Source organism: Bufo bufo, chromosome 6, assembly GCF_905171765.1.
Source record: "Bufo bufo chromosome 6, aBufBuf1.1, whole genome shotgun sequence".
Lineage (NCBI taxonomy): Eukaryota > Metazoa > Chordata > Amphibia > Anura > Bufonidae > Bufo > Bufo bufo.
This window is the reverse complement of record NC_053394.1, coordinates 412,931,324-412,951,600: the sequence shown is the minus strand read 5'-3', so window position 1 is coordinate 412,951,600 and position 20,277 is coordinate 412,931,324. Positions and strand designations below refer to the sequence as shown.

Below are 20,277 nucleotides of genomic sequence, written 5' to 3'. Positions count from 1 at the left end.
ATTGGCACCATGTGTTGAATGACAAAATTGTGGGACACTTACTCCCGACTGTTCCGACGATTACCTTCACTAGGGCACCCAATCTAGGTATCAAGGTGGCCCCTACCGTAAAACCGTGGAAACAGAATAAGTTGAGTTTTTCAGGAACTTGGCTGAGTTTGAAGGGTTTTTATAAATGTGGAAGGTGTATGGGTTGTAGAATGAATAAAAAACCCCACCTGACGACTAATGTCCCCTCGACTCAGAACAACTATAATTGGGAGATAGAAGATTGTCTTACATGTGACTCCAGTGGAGTTATCTACCTTCTCCAGTGCCCCTGTAATAGACAATATATAGGACGTACCAAGAGGCCATTCAAAAAAAGAGTGGCCGAACATATTGCCAACATCAGGAAGGGGTACGATAAACATTCCCTATCTAAACATTATAAAGAGATGCATAATCAGGATCCATCAAGTCTGGTGTTTACGGCACTGGAGAAGGTGGAGAAACACTGGAGAGGCGGTGATTTTATCAGACAAATGTCTAGGATAGAATCCAGACGCATTTATGAATTTGGATCTCTACAACCGAAAGGCCTTAATTCGGAGTTGGAAATTTTTGGATTTATGTAGGTTGGATGTCTCGAGGCCGACGGCACGTCGCATGCTAGGCCGTCTATCGGCGCTGCGACGTGTCCTTGGCTCCGAGATACCCACCCTTCTTTCTCTATCAAATCCGAATAATTGTATCAAACTCTAGGATTCCTATGAAACTTTCAAGATTCCTCACATTTATTATTTATTGTTTTATATTCTTATATTGATATTTTAATCTTGAAAATTTGTTTAATAATATTTTATTATAAAAAGTCATTTTATAAGTGTTGGCAATCAGATATCAAGTTTATATTTCACATAATGATATATCACACCAATTGGGACATCTGGGCCAAAAACGCATGTGTCCCCAAAAAACGCATAAAAAACGCATGGAAACTGCAAGAGGAAAAAAAAAAAAAAAATTATTTTTTTTTTTTTTAAATCAAGGCTGTATAGAATTATCCCTTGATTATGTGGGAGGATTCCCTTGCAAACTGGGAGTAGCATGAACAACAGGTGTCCGAGATTTGGGAAGCAATCAAAGGAATGGATAAAAATGGAGGCAGAGCAGGCAGACACTTGACCACTGAGGAAGGGAGAGTGAATCTACCCGTAACGCGTATGGTGAAACAAGTGATGTACCTGCATTGAAAAGCCTCCGATAATACTGTATGGCCATACAGAAGAAAATCTCTACAGTAAAGGATTAACTATTCTTATCGTCGAAAGCTGCACCAAAGGAAATTGCGGAACAGAGTGGCAACTCCTGCGATCTTTGGAACTCCTGCGAAATTTAAACCAGCTTGCTGTATGGAGCGACTGAATAAGCCGGCAAATATTTAAAGCTCCATTGAAGCAATAGGGAGACAGCAGACGCTAGACGGTAAGCCAAACATCGATTTAAAGTTTTCTCCAATCCAAAGCTCATATCGAGCTTAAAAGGATCAGCTATAAGAGACTTTTCACATTATCAGGATTCCTGTGGACACTTTATGAACATGTTGCGCTCCCAGTGAATACACCTACAACATTTTCAGTGACATTCAGTTTCCCAAATTGGGATAGAGCGCTAGAAGATAATACCCCCTCTTCCCAAATAACAGCATATACTTGAAGTTTCTTGGTGTGATATATATTATTGAATTTATCGACACTATTGAGTCATATGAATATAGTGTTGATCATATCTACCACAATATGTGACTGTAATGTTGTATATTATTGCTACATTGTTCTTATAAATTTTATTACTTGTATTTTATGGGGATATAATAAATATTTTCTGCACATGTCAATTTGGTTGCCAAGTGTATGAGTGCTCGCTCATTACTCTATTACTACAGTATAGATACTTGCTTGTTCTATATACACTGCTCAGCCACTGCTTAGTAGAAAAATCCTGCTTCCTGGATGTATCACCAGGCGCACACAGCTATCCCACTATCTTGAAGATGGGAGTGGGGAAGGAGCGCATTCCAAAGCCAAAGGTACATGTCATGAGGGGGCTGCGGAGCTGTGCTGTTAGATGATTTCTTAAGTCAAAAAAATAAATAAGATTAACCCATTGAATTCTTGCTATTGCTTCCCAGTAACCAATAAAAATGCACCACATTTAGTCACCTCCCACCGGGGGGGGGGGGGGGGGGGGTATATTCTGTGTGAACACTTACAGTAATGTAGAGATTTGCTTTGACTCCAATTGGGTGAGAGTTTGATTTCTCCGTGCACGTTAAGAAGATTTTCACCTTTCATCAATCTACCTGGTATCTTGACCAGATCCAAAACACTACCTTGGGTTTCTTTGTGACCTCACAGACTATTACACACCTTGCTCTTGGTGTGATCTTTAAATCTCTCTGACTGTGGGCTGGTCATAGCCAAACTTTTTATAGATGGTTTTTCGCTGAAATGGCTGTCTGCAAACTAATAATTGGCTTGGCCATTTTCCCTTGTCAAGTGACAAGGCTTGTTAAAAATTCAGACTTTGACTCATAGGGAGCCACTTCCACTTTACATATTACTTTCCCATGGAGCATTGCCACTAAGTCTCCATACACAGCTGGTCTCTTTAAGGAGAGCCTGTACCACGTCTAGCGATAGTTTTGTAACCTTTTCCAGCCTGATAAGCATCAGCAACTCTTCTTTTGAGGTTCTCAGAAATCTTCTTTGTTCATACATTTTTACAAACATGTTTTCAAGATCAGACTTTAATAGATGCCTGTTATTTAAATAGAATAGCTCTTTCCCTCACTCCTGCTTGTCATCCCAATGATTAAAAATACCAGACTCTAATTCAAATTATCTTCCAATCCTAAAGGTTCACATACTTTTAACACTCACAAACATGTGATATTAGATCAATCAATAAATTATCAAGTGTAATATTGAATATTGTACTTTGAAAAGCTTATCAACTGGGGATCTGACTTCTGGCGCAACAGCAAATCAGCTTATTGCAGATGTCACAGTGCACCAGAACTAGGCACTTCTCTGTACACACTGTAGTGGCTGTGCCTGGTTACTACAGCTCTCTTCAACTCACTTGTATGGTATCTAAGGATATGTCATCAATATTAAAATCCTGGAAAACCCCTTAAGGGTCCATTCACACGTCCTTAGTGTATTGCGGATCTGCAATACACCCGGCCGGCACCCCCCATAGAACTGCCTATTCTTGTCCGCAATTGTGGACAAGAATAGGACATGTTCTATTTTTTGCGGAGTCGAGGCCCGGAAGTTAGGGGCCGAAGCCCGGAAGTTCAGGGCCACACTCCGGAAATGCGGATGCGGAGAGCACATAGTGTGCTCTCCGCATCTCTTCCGGCCCCATAGAGAATAAATGGGTCCACACCAGTTCCCGATGTTGCGGAACGGATGCAGACCCATTTGCAGACCCTTAATCAATTCTTCTCTTTGAAATTGTGCCTTTTTCACTCAAGTGGAACTAAAAAGGTGCTCACTCAGATGTGGTCTATCATAAGCCCTTTCCTAAAGGGGAAGGGTCCCTAATTAGTCCCCAAACTTCTCAATCTTAATGCCTTGCAACAAGGGTCAGGGACAAGTGCTTTCCCACTGGTGTCTAAGGATTTCAAAGAGCTCATTCAAGGTTTGGTTACCTAAAGGAGGAGTTAAATTTCAGGGTAGTGAAGAACCTCATATCCCCCTAGACCCCCAGCATGGATGCCTATAATGACATCACAATCTTAGAAAATCAACTGGCAAGTACAGTATGGCTGGCAGCATATCATTAAAAGAACAGGCTAAAGGGGTGAGTGCATTCAAAAGAGTGAAAGAAGAAGTTCAGTTCATTAATAGAGTGGGTTCCCCAAGTGATTCCCAAGTGCCCACCAGGTCACCGCCTCTGGATATAACCTAATGGCATTGAACTAGTCCCTATAGGTAGCATTCAAGCCAGGTGGGATACACTCACATCTAAACCAGTTTGTGTATTACCAATGGACCCCATCATGGCCACCAATAAGAACACATACTATACTTGATTATAAGCTAAAGCTGGAAGGCTCAGTTTGTCTTTCGGTATAAAGAAACAATGGCACTGACCACTCCTAGAGGAGCCCGGACAAAGTTAAACAGATTATTTGTGATGTCTAGGAGCTTCAGGAATGTCTCGTCCTCATAGTCCCATCTTCTGCCAAACACAACTAGATTGATAACATTGTTCACCGCACGTCCAAGAACTGCTTGAGGGTTAAATGCTTCACCTGGAAACAAAGCAAACATTTTATAAATCATCTAGCATTCTGGCGGAAATGGCAAGGCTTATATTGTGAATGTCCATAGACAAATAATTTTCGAGCACTATTTAGTTATCTTTAACAGGCATAGTGTAATATAATATCTCAAAACCTTCATATATTGACCGCTTTTTTATTATTATTTTTTTTACTTCTGCATCACTGTCTATTTCGCTCTGCTAGATCACTGTTGTCTCAACCCACTGCTCCCCTGAATTTCCACCTATGGTACCACATACTCTACCCTGCTCCAGCTTACTTATTTATTTTGCTCATGTCTATAGCGCTGACATACTTAGCAGTGATTGTCAGATACTGTCATCACTTGCCGTTCTCAATGGGGCTCACAATCTACAGTAAGTTCCCTTTCTGTATGTCTTTGGAGTGTTGGAGGAAACTGTAGTATCCAGGGGAAACCTACGCAAACTTTTGGAGAACGCCATGCAGATGTTGTCCTTGGTCAGATCGAATGAAGAACCCTATTGCTGCAAGGCCCCAGAACTAACCACTGAGCCACCATACCAGACCCTTGGCTCTACTGACTACTCTTCAGTTTAACCTTGGTACCATAAATCTGTCTTGTTGCCAACTTGTGGACCGTCTTACCATGCTTCTGTTCCACATCTCTTAGCTATACCCGTCCTGATACATATAAAAATTTGCTTATACCCCTTCCTAATTTACAAATGTTTCACCACATGAAAAATCTATGGACGAGTGTCAATGGTGACTAGATATAGAGAGAAGTTGCCATTTGACCAGGTAAGCTGATTGTAATGGAAAGAGAAACACCTTGACCAGATACCTATGGTGATCTTACCACGTGTAGCTTCTATAGCCTTGATAAGGTGCTCAGCTTCTTCTTGCACTCTTTGCTCCATTGATCTTTTTCCCATTCCAAAATTTCTTAATGTGGTGATAGCAAATCGTCTTGTGTGTCTCCAGTGCTCCCCATTGGTACCTATGATACCTAAATCAATAAAACGAAATTAAACAGACATTAAGACACTGCCGATAAATATTAAATGACATAATGGATCTAGGTAACTCCGACCCATCTGTGCAGATTTTGAGCAAAAAATGACAATTCACTGTTTGTACTCTCACCTAGCGCCAGAACTTCAGAACTAAGCTAGTCCAATGTTCCTCTGGATAATTTCAAGCTAAAGCCTCAAGCACACGGCCATTGTCTTTTTGCGGTCTGCTAACCGCTGATCCGTAAAAGATAGAACCAGAAAACACCTGGACAGGTTAGTGGTACTGATAAAGAAAATAGCAATGTGGAGTAGACAGGAGCATAGTGAAACAAGCCAAGGATCATGTAACAATGTTCAGGCGGAGCACAGTCTTGTGTGACAACGCCAAGAGGTATTGAAGAGAAAACTTCGTGGCACTCTTATGTAGATACGCTACTGGAAGTCGGGTTCCCACCCCGTAGTGTCAAGAAGAATATAAACTCCAGTTTTTGCGATTGGATAAGTTGTATTTAATAGGAAATGCGGCAAATCATATATGCGTGACGTTTCGGCCACAATCCGGCCTTCAGACTGGTACCGCTTTGGGAGCTGTTCAGATCGCAGGCGCAAGTTTAGTAGATGCAGACTACTATAGTAGATGCAGGCGCTATTATTACTACCAGCAGCACGTAGTCTGCATCTACTAAACTTGTGCCCGCGATCTGAACAGCTCCCAAAGCGGTTCCAGTCTGATGAAGGCTGAATTGCGTCCGAAACGTCACGCATATATGATTTGCCACATTTCCTATTAAATACAACTTATCTAATCGCAAAAACTGGAGTTTATATTCTTCTTAACTCCAAGAGGTAGTCAGGGAAACCGGTCACTACATGTCAGGTCAAAATCAAGTTCAGAGAACATCAGATAGCGGTACAAGCCTATATCCATGCCTTTGATTTCGGTTGGCTGGATGGCTGTGTGCACATTGCTTGGTCGACCATTTCATGTGCCTCACGACGTTCCCCAGAGGCAGATGTTGGGGAACATGGGGATCAGGCAACTGAGCTTAAACATGCCCTTTCTTTTTGTTTTCATGTAAGATAAAGACACTTTTACAGAGCTTGAAGATCTGGCCAATTCTTGGAAACAAGTTTTTCTATGATTGCTCGTTTCGAAAAAGTGTTGCCAATTACTTGACAAATGAGAAAACGTGTTGGGGGATCTTGTCTTTTAGGCAGCACCTATAATATTTGTTTAATCTGCTACCGAAAAAACTATTAATATGTATGGAGATCAACAATAATGGTAGCAGCAAGCGTGGACCAGCTTGTCTCCTGGCAACCCAACTAAAGACTGACAGTTTTAACTATTTCCTACCTATACATCCCTTTTTGGTACTCATAGTGCACAAATCATCATCACAGTAAACATTTTGAAGTGGTGAACTTAAACATTAACCCTTTTAATAGTAAATAACATTATTAATCCTTTAGCAGTGAACCACTGGGTCACTGCAGTAGCAATTGTTCATCCCCATACAGAGTAAATGATTGCTGCATGTCTCGCTATATCGGTGCCCACTCTGTCAGCTTTTGTGAAATTAACCTTAGCCATAGCCTGGCTGCAGATAATTTTTCTCTCCCCATTAAGAATATATGTTTAGTCAAGCCAGAGATGCATGTCTGTTGAGGAGCTAGGAAGGACTGCTGTCAGCAGAACAACCTTTCAGCTGACAGCAATCTAAAAAAATTGCTAACTTAAACGGGCTGACACTCAGCGCAATGATTGGGATGAATCGTCCATTCCCCATGACTGCCAGCTCATTCAGCTCCATTTACCTACAAAATCATCCACTTTGTATTGGAATGAATGCTCACCACTCTTATTGCTTACCCCTGATACCGTTTTTTTTGCAGAAAATCTGTTTAGAAAGGGTGATGTGTTACCCTCAAATGATGATTTTAGGTGTCACATAAAAGATGCAACCACCAGATCAACCTTTACAATTACCAGGAATGAGCGTTTGTATGAAAGGTCATCCTGATCATCAGCCCATGTAAAACGACTCTAAGAGACTTCCAGTTGCCTTCCTACTAGGGATGAGTAAATTGATTCTAACAAATCAATTTTATCATAAGTAAGAGCTCTGAACAAAGGCAGAAAGATGGGGGTTTGGTAAGCAGATAAAGGATAGAAGAGTAGTAAGTGAATCACCGTTTATCAGCTATTTGCAATTGCAAGGGGGTGCCTGCAAATTGTTCATTTTTTTATGCCATGTAATGTAATGTTATGTCATGCTATGTGTTGCACCCAGGATAACCATGTTCAGATGGCACGGCCAGGGTTAACAATCCTGGCTTACTTCTGGTAGGAGGTTAGGTGAGGACTGGCTCCATCCCTAGCTCTAGTCATTTATAGGGAGAGTTTGGATCGGAGAGGAATGTATGACTAAGTTGTGTTCCCTCTTTGCAGGCCCAAAGTGCTACAGAGACTTATCGATCTCTGCATGATCTAAAGATGCAAAAAAGGCGTAAGACAAAGAGAGAACTAGAGAACCTAGAGTCTTCATAGCTCAGCATTGGTGTCAGGAAGGTATCCTGCTACCAAAAGCTGTTAAGAGTTTACTGTAGTGAGGGACCCTGTTAAGATAGCCTTCTAACTTGAACATGACCTGGACAGTTGTATCGCTAAAACCCTGAATCCCGCAGTGGACGTTACAGGAATACGATTGCCAGCCATCGATTCTGCAGCATGAGACTTGAGACAGACAGTGGCAATTGCCCCCCCCCCCCCCCTGAGCTGGCGGCGGCGGCGGGGCACAGGGAGATGAGCGCTTCATCTCCATAGTCATCTGTATCGCCGTCCTCAGGACAGCGATACAGATGGCTGTGCTGAGGCAGGGGAGGGAGAGGCATGTCCCTTTCCCTTCCTCTGATAGGCTGCAGGCACGATCGGCACTTTCTAGTGTAAAGGATAAATCACGTTTTGAGATAGATACTTCCACTTTTGTGAATGATTTAATAATGAATTTAGAATAGAGAGTTAAGATTGCAGATATTTATAAATTATTACTTAAGGCAATATTTATTAAAATACAATCACCAGGACAAAGGGCCTAGGGAGTTGAGTGTACAACTATCCAATTAGAGGGATGGGGAAATATTTTGTTGAATTTAAGTTTTATATCTCACAATTTTAATCACGTTTTGGTACAATTTAATATTTTACATAGATTATATGTTACGCCTTTATGGCTTAATAAATGTGGGTTAAGGGATAGTTCTAAGTGTCCACGGTGTGATCTATCTGGTGCAGATTTTCTACATATGCTTTGGTCTTGGCCAAAACTAAAAGAATACTGGAGTGCTATTAATAATTTTATTACGTATAAATTGAGATTGCAGATTCCTTGAACGGTAGAATGTTGGATACTGAGTGATGTTTCTAAGTTAAGTACCCATAAATATAAGAGGATTCTATTGGGTAGAATATTGTTTCTGGCTAGATTTCTGATTACTGGGCCTGTTTTTTTTTTACGATATGTTCCAGAGCTGAATAAATGGATAAACTTGGTTAATAAGGTAAAAAGCTATGAAAATATTCTTTACTGTAACGGTCACGTCCACACACACACAGGGGGAAGGATAGTGACCACTGCGCTCCACCCTCACCCCTGGCCCTGCCTACTTGCCTCACGAGTCCTGATGACAGGGGACAACTGGACGACAGTCCCTTACTTAGGACATGTGCAGGGAAGACAGACAAGACAAAATACGGAAAGTGAACGGACCAGGTCAGAACCAAGAGAGCTACGCAGTACAAAGGGTTAAGCAAAGAATGGTCAAGAGAAGCCGGGGTCAAATACCAGGAGAGTAGAGAAGTACAAGAGGAGTCCACAAAGAGTAGTCAGGTGGGAGCCGAGGTCACAATACCAGGAGGGATGCACAGTACAGGAGGAGCAGGCAAAGGATCGTCAGGGAACAGGATCAGGTGAGTATTCAGTAGTCCAACAAATAGCCAGGAACCTAGAATTAACAGACAACCTGTGGCCAGCAGGCTGCCTGTATTTATAGTGGGGTCTGAGGGTCATGTGACGTGGCCAGCGTCACATGACCGACAGACAGACAAGTCGAGCACCGAGTGATCAGCTCGGCGCTCAAGGCAGACCTAGGAGCAGGGAGCCTCCCAGCTAGAAAAGCCGCCCTGGGAACGAGGCCAAACACAGATCCTCGCTCCAGAAGCTAAGCAGCAGGTCTGCGGCTGATGGGAGACCGAGTGCGCCTTTGGCGCCCCGTGACAGTATGCCCCCTTTTACGAGGGGCCACGGGACCCAAGACTTCAGGCGATGGCCTTTCAGGGTGTTCTAAATGAAATTTTCAAGTCTAGGAGCATGAACCTCCCTGGCGGGTACCCAAGATCTCTCTTCGGGTCCATACCCCTTCCAGTGAATCAGGTACTGTAAGGAATTACGCACTCTCCTGACATCCACTATCTTAGACACCACATACTCGACAGCATCACTAACAAGAACCGGCAGAGGTGAGGCTTTCAACGGTACAACAGGTTCAAAATACTTTTTAAGTAGAGATTTATAAAATACATTAAGAATGTGGAACGACTCAGGCAGCTCCAACTTAAAGGATACCGGATTAATCACCTCCGTGATCTTAAACGGTCCAATAAAATGAGGAGCAAATTTTCTAGAAGCTACCTTGAGAGATAGATTCTTGGAGGACAACCATACTTTATCCCCAACCTGAAAGTTCACCCCCCTTGAACGTCTCCTATTGGCCTTGAGTTTGAGAACTTTGAGCCTTTTCTAGGTTCGATTGAACCCAGGCGCAAACTGTGCGCAGTTCGGAGGAGAGTTTATCCGCTTCAGGGTTAGAGGAGGAGAGGGACGACCCAGAATGAAAACGGGGATGGAAACCATGGTTACAAAAGAAAGGGGAGACCACAGCAGAAGAATTGACATGGTTATTCAAAGCAAATTCAGCCAACGGAAGGAATTTGATCCATAATTGCTGGTCATCAGCAACATACAACCTCAAGAATTGTTCCACAGACAGGCGTTTAGTCTGCCCATTACTCTCAGGATGGTAGGCGGAAGAAAAAGACAATGAAATTTTACATATTTAACAGAAGGCCCTCCAGAATTTGGACACAAACTGCACACCCCTGTCAGAAACAATATTTTCCGGGATGCCATGTAAACGAACAATCTCTCTCACAAAAATAGACGCCAGGGTTTTTGCATTCAGAAGTTTAGACAGGGGAATGAAATGAACCATCTTGCTAAACCTATCGACCACTACCCAAACCACTGTCTTACCCTCCGCCAGCGGTAGGTCAGTTACAAAGTCCATTGAGATATGGGACCAGGGTCTACTGGGAATGGGTAGGGGTCATAGGTTACCAGCAGGGCGGGTCCTAGGTGTCTTAGACCTGGCACAAACCTCACAGGCTGACACGTAGAACTTGACATCCCTGGTCAGAGTGGGCCACCAATAAGATCTAGAAACCAGATCCTTAGTGCCCTCAAAACCCGGATGTCCATAAAAGGCAGAATCGTGACACTCCCCCAACAGCTGGAGACGAAATTGTACGGGAACAAACAACTTATCTGTTGGGGTGGATGCCGGTGCCAGATGTTGTTCAGCCTTAAAGGGAACCTGTCACCAGGATTTTGGGTATAGAGCTGAGGACATGGGTTGCTAGATGGCCACTAGCACATCCGCAATACCCAGTCCCCATAGCTCTGTGTGCTTTTATTGTGTAAAAAAACTGATTTGATACATATGCAAATTAACATAAAAGAGTCATATCTTACTTGTGTGACCAGAGAAGAGTCATATTTTCAAGCTATCACTCATCTCAGGCTAATTTGCATATGTAACAAATCGGTTTTCATACACAATAAAAGCACACAGAGCTATGGGGACTGGGTATTGCGGATGTGCTAGCGGTGATCTAGCAACCCATGTCCTCAGCTCTATACCCAAAATCCAGGTGACAGGTTCCCTTTAATGCGAGCCGAGATATCCTGGGTTAGAGCCGCTAAGAAGATGTTTGCTGGTAGGATGGATTCAGGCGGTGCCTCAGTGGGTTGAAAAGCATGGAAGCTCCGAGATAATGCGTCTGCCTTCACATTTTTACTTCCCGGCCTGAACGTAATGGAGAAATCAAAACGGGTAAAAAACAGAGCCCATCGGGCTTGCCGGGAATTCAACTTCTTAGCAGACTCGATAAACATTAGGTTTTTATGGTCAGTGACAACAGTTACCCGATGCCTTGCCCCCTCCAAAAAAATGCCTCCACTCCTCAAATGCCCATTTAATAGCCAGCAGCTCCCTATTCCCTATGTCATAGTTTCTCTCCGTGGGAGAGAATTTCCTGGAGAAGAAGGCACACAGTCTCAGGTTAGTGAGGCTAGCAGGACCTTGTGAAAGGACTGCTCCTGCGCCGTCCTCGGACGCATCCACCTCCACAATAAAGGGTTTCTCCTGATCAGGCTGGATCAGAATGGGAGCGCTACTAAATGCCTTTTTTAATGTTTCAAATGAAGAAATGGCCTTGGTAGACCAATTCTCCAAATCTGCCCCTTTCTTAGTAAGGTCGGTCAATGTTTTAGCAATTACAGAAAAATTCATGATAAATTTACGATAGTAATTAGCGAAACCCAAAAACCGTTGTAAGGCCTTTAAGGATAAAGGCCTTACCCATTCCTTAATTGCCAATACCTTATCAGGATCCATCTTAAAGGCGTGAGGAGTCAGAACATGCCCTAGAAACAGTATCTTCTGTACACCAAAGACACATTTCTCTTGCTTAGCGGATAGCTGGTTCTCCCTCAACACCTCTAATACTTATTTGACATGAGACACATGAGATTCGAAATCAGGAGAGAATATCAAAATGTCGTCAAGATAGACAATAATAAATTTACCTAAGAACTCCCTAAGAATATCGTTCCTTAAGTTTTGGAACACAGCTAGGGCATTGCTGAGTCTAAAAGGCATCACCTGATATTCAAAGTGTCCTATCGGAGTATTGAACGCTGTCTTCCATTCGTCTCCCTCCTTGATTCGAATTAGATTGTATGCCCCTTTCAGGTCAATCTTGGAAAACCAGGTTGCGCCCAGAACCTGGTTAAATAAATCCGGAATCAATGGGAGAGAGTATCTATTTTGGACAGTGATTTTATTTAATCTCCGGTAATCAATACAAGTCCTAAGACCACCATCCTTCTTCTTAACAAAGAAAAACCCTGCTCCCATAGGAGATACTGAAGGTCTAATATGCCCTTTAGCAAGGCTCTCCTTAATATAATCTTCCATAGCCTTGCGTTCGGGCTTAGAAAGATTATAAATTCGCCCTTTAGGAAATTTGGCACCCTCTATTAGCTCTATGGCGCAATCATAAGGTCTATGGGAGGGTAGAACCTCTGGAGTAGGGGATGAGAATACATCAGAATATTCCTTAATAACTGAGGGTAATGTATTAGACCTTACTGAAACCCCAGCCTGGACCACGGACAAGCATGAGTCACACTTAGGTCCCCATTTCACCAACTCTCCTTTGGACCAATCTATTGTGGGGTTATGTAAACGGAGCCAAGGCAACCCTAGTACCACCTCAACCGGTAGGTTCTCCAGGACTAAAAGAGAACATCTCTCAGAGTGGCACACACCCACGGTTAGAGAAATTTCAGAGGTACATGACCTCACCGTACCACCATTAAGGGGAGTAGCATCAATAGCCATGACATGGATAGGTGTAGGTAAAGCAAACATTGGAATACCCAATTTACTAGCATATTCAAAGTCAATAAAGCTGGCTGCTGAACCGGAATCAATAAAGGCCTTACCCAGCCACTTATTAACCCCCAGAAAAATTGTCATGGGTACCAAAAGTTTACATTTAGAAAAATCAGGGTGTACCTGGTCTTTAGGTTGTCTTGCCTTAGGAGACTTGTCAGAGAGGACCCTCTTAGGACACTTGTTGATCCAATGGCCAGGATCTCCACAGTAGAAGCACTCTCCGCGTCTGCGACGAAGATTACCCCGGGTCATGCCAACCTGCATGGGTTCCTCGGTGGAGACCTCAGTGTTGTCCCTGGAAAAGGCCTCTGGCTGGACCACCATCTGAGAACAGAACTGTCGTTCTTGTCGTCTCTCTCTAACTCGTCGGTCAAGTCGGACAACTAGCGTCATCATCTCCTCTAAGGTCTCTGGAATTTGTTAACTGACTAATAGATCTTTTAAATTATCAGACAGACCAGACCTAAACTGACTCTTCAAGGCTGGTTCATTCCATCCTGAGGGGACACACCACCATCTGAATTGGGTGCAATACTCCTCCGCAGGGATATGGCCCTGAACCAGTGCCCTAAGAGCCGTCTCGGCTACCAGGAGTGGAAGAACCTTGCCCTAACTCAAAAGAACGGAGTTTCTCTCCTAGCTCCTGCACCATCTGTGTCAGGTTAGAGACATGGTCAGTCAGGGTCACAAGAGGATTCATGATACAGTGGTTATTGGGCCTGTTAATCTGTAACAGTCACGTCCACACACACACAGGGGGAAGGATAGTGACCACTGCGCTCCACCCTCACCCCTGGCCCTGCCTACTTGCCTCACGAGTCCTGATGACAGGGGAAAACTGGACGACAGTCCCTTACTTAGGATATGTGCAGGGAAGACAGACAAGACAAAATACGGAACGTGAACGGACCGGGTCAGAACCAAGAGAGCTACGCAGTACAAAGGGTTAAGCAAAGAATGGTCAAGAGAAGCCAGGCTCAAATACCAGGAGAGTAGAGAAGTACCAGAGGAGTCTGCAAAGAGTAGTCAGGTGGGAGCCGAGTCCACAATACCAGGAGAGATTCGCAGTACAGGAGGAGCAGGCAAAGGATCGTCAGGGAACAGGATCAGGTGAGTATTCAGTAGTCCAACAAATAGCCAGGAACCTAGAATTAACAGGCAACCTGTGGCAAGCAGGCTGCCTGTATTTATAGTGGGGTCTGAGGGTCATGTGACGTGGCCAGCGTCACATGACCGACAGACAGACAAGTCGAGCACCGAGTGATCAGCTCGGCGCTCAAGGCAGACCTAGGAGCAGGGAGCCTCCCAGCTAGCAAAGCCGACCTGGGAACGAGGCCAAACACAGATCCTCGCTCCCGAAGCTAAGCAGCAGGTCTGCGGCTGATGGGAGACCGAGTGCGCCTTTGGCGTCCCGTGACACTTTACAAGCAAAGAAACACTCATGAGAAGTGGACGAAGATATGGGACGCTTGGAGGTGTTAAACCTCATCCCCTCATTTCTGTGTCTGAATTTTTTTTACTTTACCTCGCCGTCCTTTCTTCTCCCCCTTTTTTATCAATTTTTTTTTCTTTTCCTCTCCTTCTTTTTTCTGGAAGTGATAAAGGGTTTCGAGAGGCATCGCAATGGTAGGGGGTTGGGGTGGGAGCTAGGTTGGGCCCTGCCTGCAGTCATTAAGAACCCTGTGGAGTGATTGCAGACCACTTCCAACATCTTAAAGGGGTTGTCCTGGAAAAGATAATGATGACTTATCCTCAGGATAGGTCATCATTATCACATCTGTAAGAGGGTGAAACGGCCACCATTGCTTAAATACGGTTTCTAATACTGTTGATGTGAGTTTTTACTTATTAGAGTTGTTATTGTGCAGTTTTGCCACAAGAGGCTGCTGCTTCCCCACACAGTTAAGTTTTGCTAAGTATTTGAATATGCATAAGAGGTGGAGATGACTCATGCTGCTGCTGTGAAGAAGCAGGAAATGTTGAGCTGAGCAGACATGTCTGGTCAGAGACTGGAAGACAGCATTGTATGCCCTCCTCGCGTCAGTGGGACTTGGAGTGGCCAGGGTCACTGTTGGAAGTGACTGATGGCAGTCAGCGATCCAGATGGCGTCCAGGAGAGAGAGGACTGGTTCCCGAAAGGCTGGAAGAGCCGTGCAACGGTTGGGGCTGCCACAAGAGGTGAAGTTACTCAGCCTGGAGAAACAGTCCACCATTTTGTGAGCTGTCTGAGAGCACCGTTTGGATCCAGATTCTGTTTCTACTGATGAGCATCGGCGTCAGGAAGCTGATCAGAACAGAGGGTCAAAATTACAGGTCCTGCAGGGACATGTTGTGGCAGGGACTTGCTGTTCGGTTTGGAGCAACCAGCGGATACAATATATACTCAGGTCAGTGACTCGGCGGCACGGTATTGACTTGTAGGCTCTGTCATGTGCGCCATCGGTCAGGTCTGTTCCCCTGCGGCACAGTATTGACTTGCAGAATCTGCTGTGTGCGCCGCCGTGTTAGGGTTGTTCAGTTGGACAGGAACAGTGACTCTGAGCTCGGAGTATAGGGTATCTTGCATACTTCTATATTGCTGTGTTTGTTACTACTGTTATTGCTGTGTTTTTTTACTACTGTTTGTAAATTTCAGTTTTTGCACAAATGCTGGTGTTGCTTTTCTCGTCTGTGACTTTGCTGTATCCAGGGGAGCCCTCCCCATTTCACGGTCTTACACATCAGCGGGGGTCCAAGTCCTGGTATCCCCTATGATTAGGTATTTCAGGGAGCTGCTGTGCTCACCGGAGCCCTGGTGAGAGATTCAGGCTCCCGGCAGCTTTTCAAGGACAGATCCTCTTTAATCTCGAACCAGACTGCTGCATCACTATGATCAGCCAGGGAGATTTTTCAACAGAGTGGTTTCGGACCACTTTCAGCGTGATCCTATACTGAAGGCAGGTCGAAGTCGTGTCATCCCTGCTTGAAAGTACAACCAGAGACTGAGATAGTGTCAAGCCATGGTGGCCCTTTGAATACTAAATACTGTGAGTTGCTCTGTGAGTTCCGAAGTAATGTGTGCCATTGCTTGTAACTTCCAAGATGTGTGCCTAATTGAGACTGTAACTGCCAAGCTTAGTGCCTCTATATATAACTATTATGCTGTAGCTGCAGTAAAATGCTGTACCTTTAAATCATACTGTGTATAACTCGATTACTATGCTAGCCTTGAGTGGGGTATCAAGATAAGGTAAAGGGATACACAGTAAAAACTGACCCTCTTACTAGGAAATACACTTGCCCACAGAATTTCTCTGTCTGAAACGTTTTATGCATATTCCTAGAGCAATCGGTCTTGCAGAGAACACAGGTCTCAGTTTCCCTCTGATCTCTTTTATGTGCTTCTGCAGCCTGTTGGCTTAATACAGCCAGACACAGGAATGCGAGGAGGAGGATAATGGCCGAGCTGTTGGGGCACATGTAAGAATTCACAACACTATCAATAAAGAAACATGAAGGACTGATTAATTCAGTGAAGAAGGATGGTGGTTTTCAACTGGTAGATTGGTGCATACCCTATAGAGTTTATACTTCTTTCATAGGAACACAGTAAACTTGGATTGTTCTGTTTCTTCATCCTACCTTCCTCTTCAATGGTTGAATTGGATAGATGTAGTGTATGCAAATGGCATTAAAAATATAAATGTGTAGTGCACTTTGGATTTGGTGGAAATTATCACATAAAGATAGATCATAATGGTTAAAAAATGACCAGTAAAACTATGGGATACACACATTGACGAATCTCCTGGAAATAGATGGAATCTACTAACAAATATCTAAATTGTATGGATGCTTCAAGCAAGCAAGTAGAGTTTGCTGACTTGATCTGTATCTCCTTTACCATAATGTGGCATTATAGTGGTTTGGCACCATTTTCACTTTTTCTATAGGACAACCTCTCATCCAAATAGAACATATGCCATTTTATACCACAAATGTTCCCTGAAGCTTCCACTTTCATAGCCCTCACCGTAACTTTTAGCCAATCTGGCTGTTATTGGCAAAGGTCCACGATCACTGAAGCGATGGGAATAATTTATGAGGGCATCTTTAACTACTGAATATCCACAGAGTACAACCACAGGTGTATTGCCGAGCCAAACAGTGAAGACTGGACCATATTGCTTGCAGAGCTGGAAGAAAAAAAGCAATATGTAAGGTTGCATTGCATGTCAAAAAGGCAGACAATACAATACATGCAACATGTAACACAATACATGCAAAGCAAAAACTAAGGCTACTTTCACGCTTGCGGCAGAGTGATCCGGCAAGCAGTTCCGTCGCCGGACCTGCCTGCCGGATCCGGCAAAATGTATGCCAACTGATGGCATTTGTAAGACTGATCATGATCCTGATCGGTCTGAAAAATGTCTGATCAGTCAGAAAAATGCATTGAAATGCCGGATCCGTCTTTCTGGTGTCATCTGGAAAAACTGATCCGGCATTTATTTTTTTCACCTTTTTTTTTAAGTCTGTGCATGGATCCGACATTCCGGCACTAATACATTTCTATGGAAAAAAATGCCGACATTCAGGCAAACTCACTTTTTTAGGCCGGAGATAAAACCGTAGCATGCTGCGGTTTTATCTTTTTCCTGATCAGTCAAAAAGACTGAACTGAAGACATCCTGATGCATCCTGAATGGAATGCTCTCCATTCAGAATACATTAGGGTAAAACAGATCAGTTACTTTCCGGTATAGAGCCCCTAGGACGGAACTCTATGCCGGAAAAGAAAAAAACGCAAGTGTGAAAGTACCCTAAGCTACTCCCTGTAAGTGAAACCACACCCCTTTATGATACATCATACAAAATGAGTTACTACTTTCATGCAATATGTCAGTCGCCAAAGTCACCAACCTAATATACTGTAGCCGCAGAAGATACGTTTTGTTACGAATAGCATTGAGGGTGTTACAGATCAGTGAGTGTGAACGCACTGTGCCAACTAATTGTATTGGTTTTGGATTAAACCTTAAGTGTGTTATTATGGCGCTCCCCTGGTATTCACTCTTTAACCCCTATACAGGGATCTGGACTTTGCTGCGGGTTAGCAACCAAAGCGCTACCTCCTGGTATATTCCCAGTAGAGTTTGCAACTGATTCACTGAGATCAGGAAAACTACTGCAAGCATCAAGGGCTCTAGGTTCAGAAAACGCTCAAAAAACTCACCAAAAACCACAGGTACAGTCACATACTGATTATGTGTTTTTTGGCAAACCTTGACTGTACAATCCTTGGCACCACAATTGCAGATGCCGTCAGGACAGTCTATAATAGTGGAACTGCAGATATTTGTAACACAGAACTGAAGACATTAGGGGAGCTTGCTGGCTGGGTAGTTGTGGATGCAGGAACCAGACACACAGGAACTAAGACAGTAGCACAAACAGGGCAGACAGACTAGGAGAACTTAAACACAGACTTGAACTGAAAGCTGAACTGTGAGGCCAGGAGTGCACAGGTGGGAAGGGATCACAGACAAGAACACAGACTGGATAACGCAGGTAAGATGCAATAAAATCGCTGAAGCACTAAGTCTTCCAAACACCTTTTTTGGTCACAGAGAACCTTAGGCTCAGGCACCCTCTGCCTAGAGAGGATACCCTACATACTCAGGGGCACTCACCCATTGGCTGGGGAAGTATTTGTGCTCTGGTCCTTTAAGAAGTCACAGGTGAGCATGCCTGCAGGAATAGAGACTGGTGCAATGGACACAACAGCTTGCAGAGGATGCTGGGCAGCATAGTAAGTAGGAGGGTAGTGGCAGGCATGGACCATTGACCTAACAGGGACAACTATTGAGAGAACTAAGCTGGAGACCAAAGATCTGGCAGGACAGTCCCAAATTTTGGCTGTTAAAGATGTCGCATATCCCTATCTGAACTGCACTTGCATCATCAGAACACAGATACAGTTGAACACAATGGAAAAACTGCGAGCTGCTTCATTTGTGAGCAGTTAAATCCTTTTTGCTCCTTTTTCACCTGTGTCTTCCTGATTCCTTCCACCATCACAATTCGGACCATACATGGCCAAATGACCCCTTTTAGCAAGGACTGACCCTAAGAATACTACACCTGTCCATAGCTTGTGTCTGGTATTAAAGGGAAAGGGGGCTGAGATACTATACCGCGCAGTAGTGCCTTTCGATTTATACGATTGGAAGAGTGTAGCCAAGACCACGGTCACTTATATTTTTTGCATTGCCTAATTAGTGTAGACAGTACTCATAAGTACTAATGTAAAGACTCCCTAGTGAATGATTACAATGTTAGCCTCTAAAGTTCACTTTATTAGGCAGATAAAGGTTACAATTGTCCCAAGTGCCCCCACCATATAGCGGCATACATCACCTTATCTTCAGTTATATGCAGAGTACTTTGTTGTGATGGTGACAGATTTGAGGCTCCATGCATGGTATGGCTCAGGGTCACCACAGAACTTCATAATACCCTCCAAATGAAATTACATCTACTTGTTTTATGTTCTACCAAGATGAGAATATACAACAACCCACCTATAAAAATATAATAAGATGAAAATCGGGTTACCTTGAGGTAAGACTCATAAAGTAAAAAACTTCCTTGAAACAGGTTCCCCACAAATGGCAGAGGGATCGGTCCAGGAGGCAAAGAGAGCCGTCTCCTGTGCATCCTCCATGTAAAAATTAGAAGAAAGATGAGAATGAAGAGACCCAGATACAATGCAGGTGCCTCCATGTTCTGTAACACAATGTACAGAAATAATGTTTTTTTACTAAGTTCTTGGAGTCTAACAATTATTAACATCCTCTAAATGTTGCTCAGTTGTTAAATTTTAACTAATGGAAAAAACTATCATTTACATAACTTTTGGCCTAAGTTATCAGCTTGACCTGCCACGAGACATTTCAATGATACAAGTGTGATGCTTCCCCATGTTTACAGGGGTGATCAGGGTAGACACCTGTGAGCCAAACAAGTTTTATATGTATGGTCAAACACATCCAGTTCTTCAATGGCACATTTGGCCTATGGGTTTATCACGGATTTTACATGTCAAGGGGATCTGCTGCAAGCCCCGGAGACGGAGGGTGGAAGTGGTAGTGGCTCTGGCTGGAACTATGCTCCCTAGGG

At 43.7% G+C, this 20,277-nt stretch overlaps 1 protein-coding gene across 1 annotated transcript in view; it reads right to left on the bottom strand.

The window, feature by feature from the left end:
• The window catches only part of LOC121003064 (cytochrome P450 2A13-like), a 62,680-nt gene extending 42,799 nt beyond the window's left edge, over positions 1-19,881 (bottom strand). The window contains exons 1-4 of the mRNA XM_040434620.1: positions 19,714-19,881; positions 17,129-17,291; positions 5,160-5,309; positions 4,146-4,306 (exon numbers count right to left, since the gene is read on the bottom strand). Coding sequence (XP_040290554.1) covers positions 4,146-4,306; positions 5,160-5,309; positions 17,129-17,291; positions 19,714-19,881 — 642 coding nt within the window. The remainder of the gene's footprint in view (positions 1-4,145; positions 4,307-5,159; positions 5,310-17,128; positions 17,292-19,713) is intronic.
• Positions 19,882-20,277: the final 396 nt, after the last annotated feature.